We start from the raw sequence: 21,703 nt of genomic DNA, 5'->3' as shown, positions 1-21,703 counted from the left end.
ATCTCTCCTTGAATTAAGTTCCAATAGTCACTGTAAGTAACTACCGTGTTTAGTGATTTAATGTGCGTTGTGTGTGTGTTAAGCCACTTCAATTGTGTCTGATTCTTTGCAACCCTATGGACTGTAGCCCACCAGACTCCTCTTCCAGGCAAGAATACTAGAGTGGATTGCCATGCCCTCCTCCAGGGGATCTTCCTGACCAAGGAGATCTTTTACATCTCCTGCATTGACAGGCAGGTTCTTTACCATTAGTGCCACCTGGGAAGCCCTCATACAGTTGGAGCAGGCAGAAATCTACAATAGGCCAGCTATTGTAGACCAGAGTTCTCCTACAGAGAACTCCTTCTGAAGTTCCTTCTGAAGGCTGTAGGGGAGAGTCCATTTCCTTGCCATTTTTAGCTCCCAGAGGTGCCCACACTCCTTGGCAAAGGGCCCCATATCACTCTGACCTCTGCTTCTGACATCACATCTCCTTTTCCAATTGTCCCGCCTCCATCTTTTACTTATAAGAATCTTTGTGATCACATGGGCTCTACTTGGAAAATCCAAGATAATGTGCCATCTCAAGATTCTTGACTTGATCACTACTGATCATCCCTTGTGACATATGTAATAATATATGCACACATTCTGGAGATTCTGTGTCAACCCTTTTAACGAACGTGAAGTCGCTCAGTCGTGTCCAACTCTTTGCGACCCCATGGACTGTAGCCTACCAGGCTCCTCTGTCCATGGGATTTTCCAGGCAATAGTACTGGAGTGGATTGCCATTTCCTTCTCCAAGGGATCTTCCCAACCCAGGGATCGAACCCCCATTTCCCGCATCATAGACAGATGCTTTACCATCTGAGCCACCAGGGAAGTCCGTCAACCCTTTTAAATCAAGCATAAATTGAATCCCCTTCCTATGATCTGTGCACTGCTCTGCAGGACACTTTTCCAGTATTTTCCAATTTAGGCAAATTTAATATCACTTGTGGTATGTTGAAGTAACTCTGGGTTCCTGTTGTATCTGTCTCGTCTCTTTCTCCTGCAGTTTTCCAGGTGGCTGGCTGAGGATGGGATTGCAACCTAGTGAGATATTGTGCCCTAGGATCTGTTGAATTTTCTCTTGTCTCACAGTTATTTTTACTTCTGGCATTTTCTCTATAAGAAAGAGGACACTTGCAGTCTGGTAGACAGTAAGTGAGAATGAATGAATGACCTTTGTACTCTGATTTCTGCCTTGAGCTGAGCCCAGAACAGGACACAGTCAAAGCCTCAGAGTAGGGATGGGCCTACATGGCCTCAGATAGAGTAAGTGAAGACCCCTGAGAATGGCTCCTGTGTGATCCCTCTAATCATTTTCTTGTCCCCTGATTGCCAGGCCCAGAGATTCTCCTGGCAGTTCTCCTCCTCAGCCCCAAGCTGCTGCTGATGGTCAGTGTGTCTGTCATCTTTGTCCACAGGACGCGTTGAGCCTGACTGTAAGTTGGGGTGGGAGGGACGGCAGGACAAGATCTGTCCTTGAAGACACAAGGTCATCAAGGGGACAACCTGCAGGTCACACAGGGTCAGAGCCCACATGGAGTTAAGAGGTGACACACCTCTCTCAATACCCTCAGGAGTATCCTGTTTCCTTCTAAGAGATTCCCAACTCCCAGCGGGTGTGTGAAGTCCTGGGGGATGTGGGCTGGACTTGGGGTTTTCATCGTCTTAGCAGTTCTATGGAGGAGGTAGCGAAAAAGTGCTGTATTGAAGGGAAGCTGAGTGGAGCACATTTCTACATCACTTGAACTCTAAGGCATTTGGGGGCAAAAGGAATCCACGTTTTAGTAAAGTTGAGAAGTCCTTGGTCAGCTGTTCTGAGGGGTGTCTTGCTCTGATTCTGTGTGTGATGGAGTGGAAGGGCTGGAGAGGGGGTACCAGCACCTGGGGAAAAGGGGAGGAGTCCGAGGAGGCAGAGTCCTATCTCAGGGGCTACCCATCCTCTTAGGACAGGCATTCAGGAGGAGAACACCTGGGCATGTGGGAAGCATGCAGGAAGATGTTTTGATTGATGAGCAGATAATTAAGGATCAACATGTTTTCTACCTCCCTCCTTCCTTGCTGCTAGGTGCCACCACAGCCTCTACAGCCTCCTTCCCTCCTTGAGGGGCCCAGCCTAAGAGAATGACCAGCTGGTATGTTCCATATGCCTCCCCTCCATGGAGACCTGCATACCTGCTCCTGAGCTCCTTCCCACAGTCCTCGGTGTTCCTTGAGCTGGGTCTTCATACGTGGTCTTGAGCAGGGGTCACGGAAAGTAGCTCTGGGCACTGACTCAGGACATCTTCTGGAAATGTGAGAAATAGATCTACGCAGACAGGTTATCTCTCATCCTTCACCTCTGACTTGCATGACTACACATTAATGGACCCTGTACTGAGGAGTTACTCTGTTCTGGATTCCTGCTTTCACCTAACTCCTCATCCTCTGAGGTTCTCTATTTCCTCTTCAGTACAAATATTCCTCATCTTTGTTTTAAGAGAAATTACTCTCCTTGTCCATTGTCTAAATGGCCCACTTGTCAAATCTGGAAAGTAGTCTCCCCTCTTCTCTCTGTGGTGGGAAGAGGAGTTTTTCTATTATTGTGCATCTTTCCCAACCCTGTTGCTCATAAAACGTACCATGTCCAGAAAACTGGAGCCATCATTCATTTATCTTTCTTTTATAGCCGATATTCAAAATGGTTATGTTCAGTGGTGAGATGGTAAATCTTTAATAACTGACTTTTAAAAGAAAAAAAAAGGAGGGTGTTGGGAGAGTGGGGAAAAAAAGTTAATTTTATTTATCTTATAAATCAATTAAAAAAATTATAAGGGGATTATGGATGAATTTACTGTTTGTGGGTTTTCTATATTTCAAAAGTAGAAACCTGAAGAATTCCTGATGAACACATCTAGTAGAGATGCTTGATTACTGTATCCTGACACTTCTGCTAATACCAGGGGTTCTGATGAATTGAAAACAATGTACACCAGTAAAAAAAAGAAAAGAAAAGAAAAGAAAAAAAAAAAGCTTGATTGATAGTACATTACAAGTTTTTGGTGTAAATACTCCCAATGTGGCTAATTTCAAGTTAGCAAAATTAACAACTAGCTTGCAAAATTCCTCAAAATGTAAATATCAGCTCTCATCAGTCCAAGCCTCCTCTAGCACACCACAGAGCTCTTTCCAGTGGGTAAGAATCTGCCCATTCTCATGCCCATCTCTACTCTCTGATCCCAGACATCACTCTCTCTTCCTGCACCGTTGCTATGGTCTCTAACTGGTTTTCCCATTTCAGGCACAGTGATTCTCTGGAAATGTCAGTCAAATCCTGTTGCTCCTCTGCTCCCTTCCCTCATATACCTGCATGGTTCATTCTCTCTTCCTACAGATCTCTGCTCAAATGTCACTTTATCAAAGGCACCTTTCATACACCACCCCGTATAAAATATCGATTCCGTCTCACCCTGGCATTCCATGCCTCTTCACCTGATTGATTTTTTCCTGAGAACTTTTTACCATCTGATGTAGGAAGTGCTAACTGTGCATCATAGAGAAGGACCATTAAAATGACTATGTACGCTGAATCATGGACAGTGATCTCAGTAATCAATGGGAAAAATAATGATTATTCTATGATCTTTAAAATTTACTTTCAAAACCTTAAAAACTACCTTACTGTCATCTTTAAATATATGGAGAAATTTTTTTAAAGTAAATCCAATAATATATAGTTTGACGAATTAGAAACACTGAGAATTAATACAACTTATTTCTTTATAAAAACTTATCCAAAGTGTTTGAACAGTGCTTGACTTCTTCTTTTTGTATAATTTACAATGATTTAAGTCAATGTATGGCAAAACCAATACAATATTGTAAAGTAAAATTAATTAATTAATTATTTTAAAAAAGAGTATCTTTTTTATGACTTGATGAATTATCAAGCTCCTTGCTATGTTTGGATCAGTTTTGGACATGATATGCCTTGTACTCTCAGTGCTGTGAAATCTTTATGAGACTTTGTTTAACTTGCTGATCTCACTTCCTCTGGGATATCTTCACTCTTGGTCCCTCACCACCAGTTTCCTCATTTACGTGGTAAGCTGGCCTTCGCTAAGTTCTTCTCACTGCGTATATCTGAAATTTTTCTAACAGTATAAAGTTACTACTTCCATGGTCAGCTATTTCTTCTGTAATCCATTAATTTTCAGTTTGAACATAAGTTTCAGCATCACTTTTCATCTCTTCATTGCACTTTTCATTTTTGCTGCCAATTCCTTTTTATGATTTTTTTTGTAAATGTCATGTAGATTTATCATTAGGCGAGGGGAGACAACACAAGTACATATTTTGATGTTTCTGCCTAAACTAACAGAGTAACAGTGGCCAATAACTAGACGTTTGAAGAAAGGACATGATGGATATGGATTACAATGAGCATCTGTTAGCACATAGTGATTTGTGGTCTGCAGGACAGTTAGCAGCAAAGTTGTACTTTATGCAATTGCTCACAGCAAATTTCCTGTGGTAAATGACATCTGAACTGTGTGTTGGGGGATTGGTGCTATTCAACTAAACTGAAATTCATGCACCATGCAAAATGTAATGTTTCTTCCTCAAACAGAACGTCAGTTCTAATGAGAAGTGACTGAATCCTCAGTTGCCAAAACAGTGACTGCAACATACTAGGCTGTTAATATTTAATTTAATAAATGATTGAATTAGTTTTTACTAGATACTGATTTCAAAATAAAAATTACCTAAGTCAGTCACTTGGATTTTGTGTTTTAAAGTCCTTTCATCAAAGGCTAATCTCTTCTTGTGTTCAGAAATCCTATCATCAATTCAATATTCTTCAGAAAGCAAGAAATTTAAAAACCAAAAGAATACAGAAAAAGCAAAACTATCATTGATTGGAGTTTGTCAAAGGGGCTCAGAACCAACGAAAAGAGGTGTTAATGGTCAATGACGGAACAATTTGAGCAACAAATATATAAAGCATTGGAGATACATATGTATGTGTGTGTATATATATATATATATATATATGCACATTCTGAATGTTTTCGTCCCCTCAAAACTCACATTTTAGAATACTATTGCCCAAGGTGATCCTGTTACAAACTGGCACATTTGGAATGTGATTACTTTATGAGGGCTCTCCATTCATGCATGGGATTAGTACCCTTGTAAAAAGACATCCAGTATCTTAGCATCTTCTGCCATGTGAAGATACAATGAGAAATCTGACATCCAAGAAGACCCTCACCCAATCATGCTGCCACCCTGACCAGGTACTTCAAGCCTCCGTAACTATGAGCAATAAATTTCTGCTGTGAGCTGTTCAGTCTGAGATGTTTCATTCTGTGCACATGTGCTCAGTTGGGTCTGACTCTTTTCGACCCCATGATTTACAGCCCAGAAAGCTCCTCTGTCCATGGAATTTTACAGACAAGTTTACTGGAGTAGGTGGCCATTTCCTCATCCAGGGAATCTTCCTGAACCATGGATTGAACCTGAGTCCTTTGCATCTCCTGCATTGGTATGTGGATTCTTTACCACTGAATCACCTGGGAAGCCTTGTGACATTTTGTGACAACGGCCCAAATAGACTAAGACAGATGATAGCCCAAGTTATAAAAGAAATATATATGAGCCAATATTGGTATAAACAAATAATTTAATATATTAATAAATGGAGGAAATTTTTATTAATTAATTTTAATTGTAAAATTAAATTGTAAATTTAGTTACAATGTTGTGATTTTTTTGCCATCCATCAACATGAGTCGGCCACGGGTATACATGTGTCCCCCTCATCCTGAACCCCCCCACCTCCCTCTCCAAAAGTTTTCTGTGCAGAAAAGTCCCAAGAAATTTATGTACAAATAGATACTTCAGTCTAAAGAAGGGAAAATCAAGTTCACCACTCCTAAAGTATGGGCTACACTTGGTAACTCCCTTCCAAAGAAGACAGAAAGAAAAGAGGAAAAAAGATAACTTCAAGGTAGGGAATCTAACAAAAATAAGTTAGCCAGGTCAGCAAGAGTTCATCACCAATCAGAAATCAGTATCAATAGGCATAAGTCATATAGATTTAATTTTAAAAAATGATACTTTTCCTCTGGGATCTTCTTCCCTGAAGCCCTTAACCCTAGTTTAATTATGAGCAATGTATTGGACAAATTGCACTAATACTTGAGAGATTTCCGATAATACATCTGAACAATATTCATTCAAAAACAAGGAAAGTCAGAGGTGTAACAACTGAGAATAACCTAAGGAGACATGACAAGTAAATGTGTGCAGTATCCAGCATGGGATGTTGGAAAGGACAAGAACTTATGGAAAACTTAAGGAAGTCAGGTATAGGCTGAATATTTGTGTCTCTTCAAAGTTCACATATTCAGATATGATCCCTGAGATGATGGTGTTCAGTGGTGTGTCTTTGGGAAGGAATTAGATTATGAGGGTAGAGCCTTTTCCCAGAATGTCACATTGTTGGAATCATGAAGCATGTAGATTTTTGCTTTCAGTTATTAATAGCATTTAAGATTCCTCCACATTATGTCAAGGCTTGAGAGCTCATTTTTAGTTCTGAATAATATTTGTTTATCTGGGTTTATCAATTTCTTTATCAATTCACCTACTGAAGGTCATCAGGGTTGTTTTCAAGTTTTTGCAAGTATAAATAAAGCTGCTATGAACTTTAGGGAGAGTCTTTTCCAGGTCTCTTCCCAGTTGGTACCTCAAATATTCCTTGAATTGTAGATGGCATTCCCCTGTGTCTTAACACTGAAACCATGTACAAGCCCCTGTGGTGTCCTTGTCTCTTGAAGTAAAATGTTGACTCGAGAGTTAATGACTGGGAAATGTGAAGATGTAGAACCAAAGAATAGTTGATAAGCTGGGGGACTGGTAAAAATGTAGACTAGGATTCTGCCACATAACAGAGTCACTGAACTCCCAGCTCCCAGAAAGACGTAGAAAAAGGCCTGATACACATTCCTAGTTGTTTTTACAGGAAGCAGACCCCCATTCAGATGCAAACTGTTGGCCACAAGAACATAGACCCTCGACTGATTGAAACCAGAAGGTTGATGCTGCTTGAAACATCACCGTGATGCCAACCAATCTAAGAAATGTCCATGAGCTGATCACACTCTGCTCCATGAACACTATAAAACTCCTCACTAACCTCTCCAGGGTGGGTGCCTGGCAAAGCAATAAAATCTACTCTCTTCTAATTCACCCCAAACTCTGTCTCTGTGTCTCTATTTGGCACCAGTGAAAAGAGGCCAGGTTTTGGCAACAACACCATCTTCTTTCTGTGAATGACCACTAAGATAAGTTGTGCCTGAACTCCTGATTCACATAAACTATGAAATGATGGACTTGTGTCTTTTAAGCCACTGTATTTGTGGTAATAGGTTATTCAGCAATAGAAAACAAATGCAATAAATTTGAGAAATCTGTCAAAGCCCAGAGATAAATCCACGCACATATGGACACCTTATCTTTGACAAAGGAGGCAAGAATATACAGTGGATTAAAGACAATCTCTTTAACAAGTGGTGCTGGGAAATCTGGTCAACCACTTGTAAAAGAATGAAACTAGAACACTTTCTAACACCATACACAAAAATAAACTCAAAATGGATTAAAGATCTCAACGTAAGACCAGAAACTATAAAACTCCTAGAGGAGAACATAGGCAAAACACTCTCTGACATACATCACAGCAGGATCCTCCATGACCCACCTCCAAGAATATTGGAAATAAAAGCAAAAATAAACAAATGGGACCTAATTAACCTTAAAAGCTTTTGCACATCAAAGGAAACTATTAGCAAGGTGAAAAGACAGCCTTCAGAATGGGAGAAAATAATAGCAAATGAAGCAACTGACAAACAACTAATCTCAAAAATATACAAGCAACTCCTACAGCTCAACTCCAGAAAAATAAATGACCCAATCAAAAAATGGGCCAAAGAACTAAATAGACATTTCTCCAAAGAAGACATACAGAGGGCTAACAAACACATGAAAAGATGCTCAACATCACTCATTATCAGAGAAATGCAAATCAAAACCACTATGAGGTACCATTTCACACCAGTCAGAATGGCTGCGATCCAAAAGTCTACAAATAATAAATGCTGGAGAGGGTGTGGAGAAAAGGGAACCCTCTTACACTGTTGGTGGGAATGCAAACTAGTACAGCCACTATGGAGAACAGTGTGGAGATTCCTTAAAAAACTGGAAATAGAACTGCCTTATGATCCAGCAATCCCACTGCTGGGCATACACACTGAGGAAACCAGAATTGAAAGAGACACATGTACCCCAATGTTCATCACAGCACTGTTTATAATAGCCAGGACATGGAAGCAACCTAGATGTCCATCAGCAGATGAATGGATAAGAAAGCAGTGGTACATATACACAATGGAGTATTACTCAGCCATTAAAAAGAATACATTTGAATCAGTTCTAATGAGGTGGATGAAACTGGAGCCTATTATACAGAGTGAAGTAAGCCAGAAGGAAAAACACCAATACAGTATAATAACCCATATATATGGAATTTAGAAAGATGGTAACAATAACCCTGTATACGAGACAGCAAAAGAGACACTGATGTATAGAACAGTCTTATGGACTCTGTGAGAGAGGGAGAGGGTGGGAAGATTTGGGAGAATGGCATTGAAACATGTATACTATCATATATGAAACGAGTTGCCAGTTCAGGTTCAATGCACAATACTGGATGCTTGGGGCTGGTGCACTGGGACGACCCAGAGGGATGGTATGGGGAGGGAGGAGGGAGGAGGGTTCAGGATGGGGAACACATGTATACCTGTAGCAGATTCATTTCGATATTTGGCAAAACCAATACAATATTGTAAAGTTTAAAAATAAAATATAATTTAAAAAAAAAGACAGAAATGGTATGGACCTAACAGAAGCAGAAGATATTAAGAAGAGGTGGCAAAAACACACAGAATAACTATACAAAAAAGATTTTAATGACCCACATAACCACGATGGTGTGATCACTCACCTAGAGCCAGACATCCTGGAGTGCAAAGTCAAGTGGGCCTTAGGAAGCACCACTAGGAACAAAGCTAGTGGAGGTGATGAAATTCTAGCGAGGCTATTACAAAATCCTAAAAGACAATAGTGTTAAAGTGTTGCACTTAATATGCCAGCAAATTTGACTCCAGCAAACACAGCAGTGGCCACAAACTGGAAAAGGTCTCTTTTCATCCCAATCCCAAAGAAAGACAATGCCTAAGAATGTTCAAACTACCTCACAATTGCACTCATCTCATACGTTAGCAAAGTAATGCTCAAAATTATCTAAGCGAGGCTTCAACAGTATGTAAACGGAGAGCTTCCAGATGTTCAAGTTGAATTTGGAAAAGGAGAGGAACATCTGTTGGATCATAGAAAAAGCAAGAGAATTCCAGAAAAACATCTACTTCTGCTTCATTGACTGTGCTAAAGCTTTTGACTATGTGGATCATAACAAACTGAAAAATTCTTAAAGAGATGGAAATACCAGACCACCTGACCTGCCTCCTGAGAAATTTGTATGCAGGTCAAGAAGCAACGGTTAGTACGGGACATGGAACAATGAACTGGTTCCAAATTGAGAAAGGAGTACATCAAGGCTGTATATTGTCACCTTGCTTATTTAACATCATGTGAAATGCCAGACTGGATGACGCACAAGCTGGAATCAAGATTGTCAGGAGAAAAACCAATAAACTCAGATATGCAGATGACACCACCCTCATGGCAGGAAGCGAAGAGGAACTAAAGAGCCTCTTGATGAAAGTGAAAGAGAAGAGTGGAAAAAGTTGGCTTAAAACTCAACATTCAAAACACTAAGATCATGGCATCTGGTCCCATCACTTCATGGCAAATAGATGGGGAAACAATGGAAACAGTGAGAGACTTAATTTTCTTGGGCTCCAAAAATCACTGCAGATGGTGACTGCAGCCATGAGATTAAAAGACGATTGCTCCTTGGAAGAAAAGGTATAACCAATAGACAGCATACTAAAAAGCAGAGACATTATTTTACGAACAAAGGTCCATATAGTCAAAGCTATGGTTTTTCCAGTAGTCATGTATGGATATGAGAGTTGGACTATAAAAAAAGCTGAGCACCAGAGAACTGATGCTTTTGAACTGTGGTGCTAGAGAAGACTCTTGAAAGTCCCTTGGATTGCAAGGAGATCAAACTAGTCAATCCTAAAGGAAATCGGTTCTGAATATTCATTGGAAGGACTGATGTTGAAGCTGGAGCTCCAATACTTTGGCCACCTGATGCAAAGAACTAACTCTTTGAAAAAGACCCTGATGCTGGGAAAAATTGAAGGTAGGAGAAGGGGGATGACAGAGGTTGCAATAGTTGGATGATATCACTGACTCGATGGACAAGAATTTGAGCAATCTTCAGGAGTTGGTGAAGGACAAGGAAGCATGGTGTGCTGCCCTCCATGGGGTTGCAAAGAGTCAGACATGACTGAGCAACTGAACTGAACTGAAATGGAATTCAGGTTCACCTTTTCCTATTGAATTTCCACAATAGAAAAGAAAGGAAAGATTAAGATGACTTCATCATTCCATGCTTCCATCCAAGCATGCATTCATCATGCATTCCCATGTTCATTGGGTTACGCATTTACTTATGCAGGCATCTGTTAACCAGTGTCTAACTCCTCCTCTGTGGTAGGACCTGGGTAGATGATCCTATCATTAAGAAGCCTGCAGGTTCCCACAGTGAACTTCCTACAGTAATTGTCTTATTATTCTTGGCTGTGTCAGTACCCCCTACAGTGACTATGTCCCAATTTTAACCCTCCTTGAACTTGGGGGCTGTTACCAGCCACAGGCAGAGATTCTATCCATAGGCTGTACATCTGAGTTGGCTGGAGAACTGCTATATATTCAAGGGAGCAGAGCAACCCACATCCAAGCAGAATACTGATTACAACTGCACCCTAGAAAGCTTGCAGTTATGAATGCCTCAGGGCAGGGGGTCTGAGCATGTGCTCACCTGTAAGATGCAGGATGAGACACAGCCTCATACTGTCTACAGCAGCCCACAACACATAGAATGCATTGGGAGCCCAGGTAAGCTCACCTGGAGTGAGGTATTAACTCACAGAATTCCATTTGATATCTCCTCTGCCCATTGTCACTTAGGCTTTCCTCCGGGGCTTGAATGTGCTGCTGATAATCACTTTCATAGTTATCTACTTCCACAGATGTTGGAACCTGTAACAGGTGAGTTGATGGGAGCCTTAGTCTTAGAGCGGAGAAGGCAATGGCACCCTACTCCAGTACTCTTGCCTGGAAAATCCCATGGATGGAAAAGCCTGGTAGGCTGCAGTCCATGGGGTCGCTAAGAGTCGCGCACGACTGAGCGATCTCACTTTCACTTTTCACTTTCATGCATTGGAGAAGGAAATGGCAACCCACTCCAGTGTTCTTGCCTGGAGAATCCCAGGGACGGGAGAGTCTGGTGGGCTGCCATCTATGGGGTCGCACAGAGTCGGACACGACTGAAGTGACTTAGCATAGCGTTAGTCTTAGAGACGAAGAAGATGGGAGCCTTCCTGGACTGGCAAGAGGAATACAGGACAAATATAAAAGTCACACGATGCTCCAGCCTCAAGGGAGAGTTGTGAACCACCTTTTTTATTCCAAATGTATCTTGGAATTCTCAGAGGTTTCTGATTCTCATGCTTTATTTAGTATTATTTGAAGTTTTTCCAAGTAAGTTCTTTAGGACCCTAGAGGTGAGGGTTCAAGGTATGGAGGTGGGATAAAGGTCAAAGTTTTGAGACTCAAACTTCAAAGAACCTCTCCATAAACTGTTGTGTGTCAGTTATCATGTGGTATGTCCCTGACCCTGAGGCATGGAGCTTGAAACTGGCCTTTCCTCCACCTCATAGAGAATCAAATAGATCAAGAAAACGGGTTTCCACTGAGCCTCTGATCATGAACAACCCTTAATTTTTCAGAGCACATTTACTTTAATCCAGAGCATTTGCAAGTGTGATTTCATTTTGACATGTAAATATTTAAAATCACTAAGTTTGGATAAGCATTTTCTATCCCAAAATATTAAAAAATGTAAAAAATTTCCATGGAACTATCTGCCATACCATCTTTGCAAACTGCTAACATTTTTCTGTTATAACCTGTTGTTCCTTTTAAAACTACTGTCCTGCACTTGGTGTCCATAATTTCAAACATGATTTTATTCTTCTGTAATATTTGCGTAAATCCTCAAGCAATTTATATTACTTGCATCTCTTAAATGTCATACAAATTCTATTACACTGTATACAGCATTTATTTTTTATACTTAACAAGGTTTGTGGGTTTTGTTCATGTTGATGTTCGAATTCCACTGCTCTGTAGTTTCTATTTTAGGAATATGCGACAATGTATTGATTCTTCTCGTGATGGGTATTAACACTTTATCTAATGTTTTGCTAGTACAATTGTACACAAATGTTCTTCTCTTTTCTTCCTTGGCACATATGGGAGAGTCCCTGTTCCTTTGGTGTGATCCGCAGAGTGGACTGTTGGTATCATTTGGAGAGCTGTTATTTAAAAAAAAAGGTTTTGATCTTGATCAAGTTTCATTCTTTCCATTTATGTCTTTGATATCATTATTTGTGTGTGTGTGTGTTTGTGTGTGTGCTAGTATATAGGTTAGGATCTTTTTTTTTTTTCTTCCACAATGATTAATTATCCAGCACTCACTGACAGGCACAGCCACTTTGCCATACATCATTTCCATAAATTTCTGGTTATTTTAATGAAGATTTTGTTCCTTTGAGCTACTTGGCTCTCTCTGACCAAACTACTCTATCTTAGTTAGACTGACATTATAATAATTTTTGATATCACAGTGGGGCAAAATTTCCCACCTTTGCTTGTTGTTTAAAACGGCCATGGCTACTTTTGTCCCAAGTGGATTTTGCTTTGTTTTATGCTTTTTAAAAAATGAAGTATAGTCGATTTACAGTATTATGTTAAAAATCAGGTATACGTAGCAATTCAAGAGTTTTATAGGTTTTATTCCATTTTAAAGTTACTACAGGAAGGGACCGGGTCTTTCCCGCCGGAGCACAGCCTCAGCCACGTTGGTCCCCTCAGCCTCCTTCGTGTCTTTTCCCTGCAGGGCAATGCAGGGCCGGGGGCTGGGACTGGCAGCCTTTCTGGCCAGAGGGACCTTCCCCATCCTCTAACTTCTGAGCAGCCTGTACCCTGCATGCAAGGTCATGGTTTGCAGAAATAATAAAAGCACATCATCAACAGCTCATGCATTGCCTCCATGTGGACCCAGAGGGCAAGCACAGATGAAGAGCAGACACTGACTTCACACTTCTGACAGGTCACGGTTTGCTAAAATAATAAACAGGCGTGATCAATAGCTCATACATTGCCTTGGTGTGGACCCAGAGTGCAAGCACAGAGGAAGAGCAGACACTGACTTCACACTTCTGATAGAGGAGGCAGAGTGAAGGAGGGGATGAGGAGGGAAACTGGGACGTCGGTCATCTCTGGGCGTTGGTGTTGGGAACCAGTTTGGCAATAAAATCAAAGCATGTGATCAACAGTTCATACATTATCTTGGTGTGGACCCAGAGAGCAAGCACAGATGAAGAGCAGACACTGACCTCACACTTCTGATAAGTGCAGTCAGAAAATCAAAAGGCGTGATCGACAGCTCATTTAGCCTTGGTGTGGTCCCAGAGTACAAGCACAGATGAAGACCAGACACTGACTTCACACTTCTGATGGTTCACAGTTGGATAAGAAAGTCAGAGGTCGTGATCAACAGCTCATACATTGCCTCTGTGTGGACCCAGAGTGCAAGCACAGACGAAGACCAGACACTGACTTCACACCTTTGATAGTGGGTCGGTCATGTCTGCCTCTTTGCAACCCCACCGACTGCAGCACGCCAGGCTTCCCCAGCCATCAGCAACTCCTGGAGCTTGCTCAGACTCATCTCCATTGAGTTGGTGATGCCATCCTACCATCTCATCCTCTGTGGTCCCCTTTTCTGCCTGCTTTCAATGTTTCAGGTATACTTAGTTACTGCAGTTGTTCATTGTAGTGATGAGAAGGGTTCTGCCTGTGCGATTCACGTATCAACTCATTTGTAAGTTCCAACACCCCTGAACTCAGTTTAAAACTCAAGCCCAGAAAGACCATTAGTTTACTGGATCCGATTTCACACATCTGATAGGTGTGCAACAGAACTCCCATGTGTACTTGTGTTTCACTCCTTTGTCTTTTACAAAGATGAGTTTCCTAAGTGTTTTATTTTTTAATATAAATTTATTTATTTTAATTGGAGGCTAATTACTTTACAATATTGTGTTGATTTTGCCATACATCAGCATGAATCTGCCACGGGTGCACACGTGTTCCCCATCCTGAACCCCCCCTCCCACCTCCCTCCCTGCACCATCCCTCTGGGTCATCCCAGTGCACCAGCCCCGAGCATCCTGTATCATGCATTGAACCTGGACTGGCGATTTGTTTCATATATGATATTATACATGTTTCAATGCCATTCTCCCAAATCATCCCACCCTCTCCCTCTCCCACAGAGTCCAAAAGACTGTTCTATACATCCGTGTCTCTTTTTCTGTCTCGCATACAGGGTTTTCGTTACCATCTTTCTAAATTCCATATATATGCATTCGTATACTGTATTGGTGTTTTTCTTTCTGGCTTACTTCACTCCGTATAATAGGCTCCAGTTTCATCCACCTCATTAGAACTGATTCAAATGTATTCTTTTTAATGGCTGAGTAATGCTCCATTGTGTATATGTACCACAGCTTTCTTATCCATTCATCTGCTGATGGACATCTAGGTTGCTTCCATATAAACAGTGCTGTGATGAACATTGGGGTACACGTGTCTCTTTCAATTCTGGTTTCCTCAGTGTGTATGCCCAGCAATGGGATTGCTGGGTCATAAGGCAGTTCTATTTCCAGTTTTCTAAGGAATCTCCACACTGTTCTCCATAGTGGCTGTACTAGCTTGCATTCCCACCAACAGTGTAAGAGGGTTCCCTTTTCTCCACACCTTCTCCAGCATTTATTGCTTGTAGACTCTAGTGCTTAAAATGAATTTATACTGGTGCCATGGAAATGCGTTATTAATGCTATTAGTGAGCAAAGGCAGGGTTACTTAGTAACCTGAAACCTTTTAAATCTATCAAAATAGCCTGATATTTTCACAAACCCTAGAGCTAGGGAGGATTTTGAGGTGATCTTGTTTATCCCCTGGTTGCTGAAGGAAAAACCTTCTGTCTTTCTATGCTGGAATCTCTGAAGTATGATATGAAACTTCGTATGTGAAATGTATTTTGTTATATAGCCCCTTCTAGTTAAGAAACTTTGTTCATACCTCATTGAAATCTCTGTTGAGAAGGTTCCAGCAGAAACTCATTTGTCGTTTCTTCATAGGAAGAAAACTAGTGCTGTCAAATGCTTGTTCTGTATTATTATTCTGGTTATAACACAGGGTAGGCTCAGTAATATGAAAGAGGAATAGGTTATTATTTGTTTGTAATTGTAATATTAGGTTGGTGCAAAAATATTTGCACTTTTGCATTGTTGAACTTTGCCCTTCATATTGGCGTACATTGTTTAATAAATGTGGTTATGTTATACATCAAAAAAATCATCAAGTTATTACGAAATAATGGCTATATTTCCTTGTGCTGTACAATATGTCCTTGTTGCTAATTTATACAGAGCAATTTGTATCTCTTAGTTCATAACCCTACCCTTCCATAACCCTATCCCTTTCTCTCTCCCCACTGGAAACTACTAGTTTGTTCTCTATATCTGAGTCTGTTTCTGTTTTGTTACATATATTAATTTATATTATTTTTTTTGGTAACACAAGAGATAACATAGATTATTTGTCCTTCTCTGTCTGACTTATTTCACTAAGGCAATGGCACCCCACTCCAGTACTCTTGCCTGGCAAATTCCATGGACGGAGGAGCCTAGTAGGCTGCAGTCCATGGGGTCGCTGAGAGTCAGACACGACTGAACAACTTCACTTTCGCTTTTCGCTTTCATGCATTGGAGAAGGAAATGGCAACCCACTCCAGTGTTCTTGCCTGGAGAATCCCAGGGACGGGGGAGCCTGGTGGGCTGCCGTCTCTGGGGTCTCACAGAGTCGGACACGACTGAAGCGACTTAGCAGCAGCAGCAGCATAATGCCCTGCAGGTCCATCCACATTGTTGCAAATGGCAGAATTTCATTCTTTATTTTAAATGCCTGAGTAATCCATTGCATACCACATTTTCTTTATCTGTTGATAGTTAGATTGCTTCCATTCCTCAGCTATTATAACTAAAGCTGTTATTAATATTGAGATGCATATATCTTTGGATAGAGTGGAATTGCTGGAAAACATGGTCACTCTCTTTAGCTTTTTGAGGTACCTCTGTGTTGTTTTCCACAATGGCTGCACCGATTTACAATTCCACCAACAGTGTATGAGTGATTGCCTTTCTCCACACTTTTACCTGTATTGTTATTTGTAGAATTTTTGATGATAGTCATTTTGACAGGTGTCAGGTGATGTCTCACCTTATTTGCAATTCTCTAATGATTAACGATACTGAGCATCTTCTCATGTGAGTATTGGCCATGTGTATGTCTTCTTTGGAAAATGTCTACTCAGGTCTTTTACTGATTTTTATTTATATTGTGTTTTATGATCTATTTATATATATTTTAGACATATTTATATATTTTGGATATATATTTTGGATATTGCCCATACTATATGCAAAATATTTTCCTCCATTCACTAGGTTGTGTTTTCACTTTGTCAATGATCTCCTTTGATGTGCAAAAGCTTTCAATTTTAATTAGGTCCCATTTGTTTATATTTGCTTTGTGTTAGAAGACAGATCTCAAAAATATTGCTACAATTTATGTCAAAGAGTGTTCTGCCTAAGTTCACATCTAGGATTTATATGGCTTCCATGTTGCATGTAGTTCTTTAATCCATTTATAGTTACTTTTGTGTATAGAAAGTAAACAGATTTCTGTACATTAATCTTCTATTCTGAAACTTTACTGAGCTCTTATTTTAATTCTAATAGCTTTTTTTTGTGGCGACATTAGGATTTTGTCTTCAGTTCAGTTCAGTCGCTCAGTCATGTCTGACTCTTTGCGACCCCATGGACTACACCACGCCAGGCCTCCCTGTCCATCACCAACTCCCAGAGTTTACTCAAACTCATGTCCATTGAGTCAGTGATGCCATCCAACCATCTCATCCTCTGTCGTCCCCTTTTTCTCCCACCTTCGATCTTTCCCAGCATCAGGGTCTTTTCAAATGAGTCAGCTCTTCACATCAGGTGGCAAAAGCATTGGAGTTTCAGCTTCAACATCAGAATTTTGTCTAGATAATATCATATCATCTGAAAACAGAAACTGTTTTGCTTTTTCCCTTTCCAATTTTGATGCCTTTTATACTTTTCTTGTCTGATTGCTCTGGATAGTCTTCCAATACTGTGCTTAATATTATTAGAATTGGTAAGGGTGGGCATCCTTGTCTTGTTCCTGAATGTAGTGGGAAGGCTTTTTCTGAATGCAGTGGGAAGGCTTTCAGCTTTTCATCATTTAGTATGATGCTAACTCTGGGTTTGTCATAAATGGCCTTTATTTTGTTGAGACATATTCCCTTTATACTAACTTTGATGAGAATTTTTAGCATGAATGGATGTTGAATTTGGTTTCAACATAAAAAAAAAGGTTTTTTTTGTTTCTGTTGAGATGATCATGTAATTTTTATCCTCAATTTTGTTAATGTGGTGTATTGCATTGATTGATCTGTGAATACTGAACCATCCTTGCTTCCCTGGGATAAATTCTCCCTGCACGTGGTATATGATCTTTTTCATATATTACTGAATCAGTTTGTTAATATTCTATTGAGGATTTTTCATACTCATCAGGGATGTTGGGCTGTTATGATCTTTTTTTATCATGTGTTATCTGGTTTTTATGTCACAGTAATGGTGAACTCATAGAATGAATTTGTAAATATTCTGTCCTCTTCAATCTCTGAAATAGTTTAAGAAGGATAGCATTAACTCTTCTTTGTATTTCTGGTAATAGTCTCCTATGAAGCCATCAAGTTCTAGCTTTTAGGTGTGCTGGTAATTTAAAATCCAATTTCACTACCCATGATTAGTGTTCAGATTATCTCTTTCTTCCTGATTCAGTCTTGAAAGGTTGTATGTTTTTAGAAACTTGTCCATTTCCTCTAGGTTGTCAAACTTGTTGCTATAACTGGTCATCATACTCTCATGACTTTTTTGCATTTCTCTGATATCAATTGTTATTTCTCCTTGTAGTTTCTTATTTTGTTTCAGTCCACTCCCTTTTCTTCTTGATGAGCCTGTCTAAAGGTTTATCAATTTTGTTTATCTTTTCCAAAATCCAGCTCTGTGCATTCATTCATGCTAAGTCATTTCAGTTGTGTCTGACTATTTGTGACCCCATGAACTATAGCTCACCAGGCTCCTCTGACCATAGGATTCTCCAGGCAAGGACATTGGAGTAGGTTGCCATGCCATCCTCCAGGGGATCTTCCTGTCCTAAGGATCAAAACTGAGTCTCTTATGTCTCCTGCATTGCTGGGTTCTTTACCACTAATGTCACCTGGAAAGCCCAAAAACCTGTTCTAGATTTCGTTTATCTTTTCTGTTGTTTTTTGATCTCTATTTTAGTTATATCTTCCTTGATTTTTCTTGTTTCCTTCCTTCTGCTGACATTTGGCTTTGTCTCTATTCCCTTTTCCAGTTCTTTCAAGTGGTAGATTAGATAGTTTATTTGATAATTTCCATATATCTTGACTGGGCCTATATTGCTATGCTGCTGCTGCTAAGTCGCTTCAGTCATGTCCGACTCTGTGTGACCCCATAGACGGAAGCCCACCAGGCCCCACCATCCCTGGGATTCTCCAGGCAAGAACACTGGAGTGGGTTGCCATATATATTGCTATAAACTTCTCTTATCAAACTACTTTAGCTGCATCTCATAGATTTTGGAAAGTTGCATTTTTATTTTCCTTTGCTCATGATATTTTCTGGTTTCCTCTTTGATTTTTTCATTCTCTCCAGATGTTTGTGCTTTTCCCACTTTTTTCCCTGTAATTGATTGCTACTTCCATATCATAGTGGTTGTCAAAAATGCTTACTCTTTCTAAATAGGTGCTTCTGTATTAGGTGAATATATGTTAATGAGTTTAATATCCTCTTCGTGTATTGACTGATTTATCCTTATATAATGCCTTTTGGTCTTTTGTTTTAGCCTTTGCTTTAAAGTCTATTTTGTCTTTTATGAGTATTGATATCCCTTTTTTCTTGGCATTCCATTTGTAAAAATTTAATTGTCATCCCCTCAGTTTCAGTCTCCAAATGTACTTTAGAATCACACTTTCAAATTTCATGAAAAATTGTTTTAGAATAATTTTTTTGATCACACTGAATTTATATACTAATTTGAGAAAATTGAAATCTTTTCTAATATTCAGTTTTCTCATTCATGATTTGATATATCTCTATTAATTTGTTTTAAAATTATTTTAAATTCACAATTTTGCAATTGCTTTTTCCCTGAATGATCTTATGCATCTCTAGTTGAGGCTATTATTAATACTTTCTTATTCATTGAATTTTTAAAAATTATTATTACTGTTTTTAATAGTTTTGACTACTGTATAGGATTATAATTGAAGTAGATCATGAATGTTTGATCAAGCCACATTACAGAACTTTTACCATTGCTAACAGTAAAGGCATTCTTTTTATGTGTAACTCTCTTAAGATTAAACCTCCAAACATCCAAATAGTTTTATCTTTATCAAAGACTCATATGCAAACAGTTTACAAGTCCAATAGTTCTACATATGAAGTTATACATATGAAAACGGGAGTCTCTAAATTCGTGCCATTTCTACTTCTGAGAGGAAGCCAGCTTCAACTCTTTCAACTAATTATTTTAGCCACCTGTCATAAAACATGCTTATTGCTATGTCTTGAAATCTCACTGTTAGGCATTATTCATAGACATCTCAGTATGGAAGCCAGGGAGGTAATATTCTGTTACTCCTGACCTCATGTCACACATGCACATCTTATTCTTTATCACTCTAATATAATTATAATCTTGAATATGTTAATAGACAGTGTCTATGCAATGGCATCCCACTCCAGTACTCTTGCCTGGAAAATCCCATGGACGGAGGACCCTGGTAGGCTGCAGTCCGTGGGTTCACGAAGAGTCAGACATGACTGAGCAACTTCACTTTCACTTTTCACTTTCATGCATTGAAGAAGGAAATGGCAAGCCACTCCAGTGTTCTTGCCTGGAGAACCCCAGGGATGGAGGAGCCTGGTGGGCTGCCGTCTAAGGGGTCACACAGAGTCGGACGACTGAAGTGACTTAGCAGCAGCAGCAGCAGCATGTTATGACTATGAAATTTTTTTTTATATTATAGCTGAGTTTGTTACATTCTTAGCTTTAGCTTATGTTGATCCTGTCTTGTGTATGTTTGTGTAACCACTAGCATGGTCAGATGCAGAATATTTCATAAGCACCAAGTCTCCTATGTGCTAGCCCTTTAAAATAACAAATATCCCCACCAAATCAAAACTCTTGCAAATGCCTTTCTGTTTTCTATATATATATATAATTTGGGGAATGTTATACAAGTAGAGTTAATATTTTGAGACTGGTTTTGCTCACTCAACATAATGCCTTTAAGAGATTTATAATTGCCACACCCATACACAGCTCATTCCTTTGGCTTGCTGAGTAGTATATCCTCATACGGAAAGGTTGTTCACTTATTTTTAAATATTTTGATTTCTTCCACTTTTCTGCTTCAAAGTAAATCTTTTATAACATTTGTACACAGGTTTTGTATGGACACTGTTTTCATTTCTCTGGAATAAATGCCTTAGAGTGTAATTTCTGGGTCATGCAATCTACTTCCTCTCTGTAAAGTGGAAAATTATTCCTTTTTTTTTTGGATTCAGGCCATAGCCTGAATAGTTGTGAGGTCCACATTGCACTGTTCATTTGGGCTAAGTTTTGCCAGTTACATTGATAAAATGTTGGAATAAGAAATCATTTCAAAAGTACATCTGGTTCCATCCCAAAGTTGAGAAGGCCCTGGTGAGCCCCCTTCCTTTATCCAGGTCAGTCAGTAGATCTTCACTGAGGCAGGTGCAGAATGAGACTGAAATCCAGCTACAACCTAGGGTCCTAGAATTGGGACTTCGGAACTCAGCCCCCAGCCACATATCCTTCCTGGGGTCTGTGAGTTTGCCTGGGGCTCCCATTTGGGAGTCACCATAAATGTGGAGAGGAACCCAGGGGAGGCAACAGAGGCCCGGGGTGGGGCCAGAGTTTTATTTCTGCTAGGCCTGTTCAGTCTCTGAAAATGTAAGATGAGTAACTAGCTATATTTTCTGCCTGATTTCTATTTCACATCTGAAGCAGGAACTGTCTTGAACCTAGAAATATATTGCAATCTCATAGCCATTTGACCCTATCATAGGCACTTCCTCTTATACCATAGTGGGTGGGGCTTCTT

The 21,703-nt window shown here is 39.9% G+C and overlaps 1 protein-coding gene across 1 annotated transcript in view; it reads left to right on the top strand.

Moving 5' to 3' along the window:
* Window positions 1-2,666, top strand: part of LOC147360640 (tyrosine-protein phosphatase non-receptor type substrate 1-like) — a 38,011-nt gene extending 35,345 nt beyond the window's left edge. Inside the window, exons 5-6 of the mRNA XM_086333071.1 lie at window positions 1,367-1,466; window positions 2,096-2,666. Coding sequence (XP_086189197.1) covers window positions 1,367-1,458 — 92 coding nt within the window. The 3' untranslated portion in view covers window positions 1,459-1,466; window positions 2,096-2,666. The remainder of the gene's footprint in view (window positions 1-1,366; window positions 1,467-2,095) is intronic.
* The last annotated feature ends 19,037 nt before the right edge of the window (window positions 2,667-21,703 follow it).

This window comes from Bos grunniens, chromosome 13 (assembly GCF_055505025.1).
Source record: "Bos grunniens cultivar Pamir isolate PY7600 chromosome 13, Bosgru_T2T1.0, whole genome shotgun sequence".
Classification (NCBI taxonomy): domain Eukaryota; kingdom Metazoa; phylum Chordata; class Mammalia; order Artiodactyla; family Bovidae; genus Bos; species Bos grunniens.
This window is presented reverse-complemented; position numbering and strand designations above follow the sequence as displayed.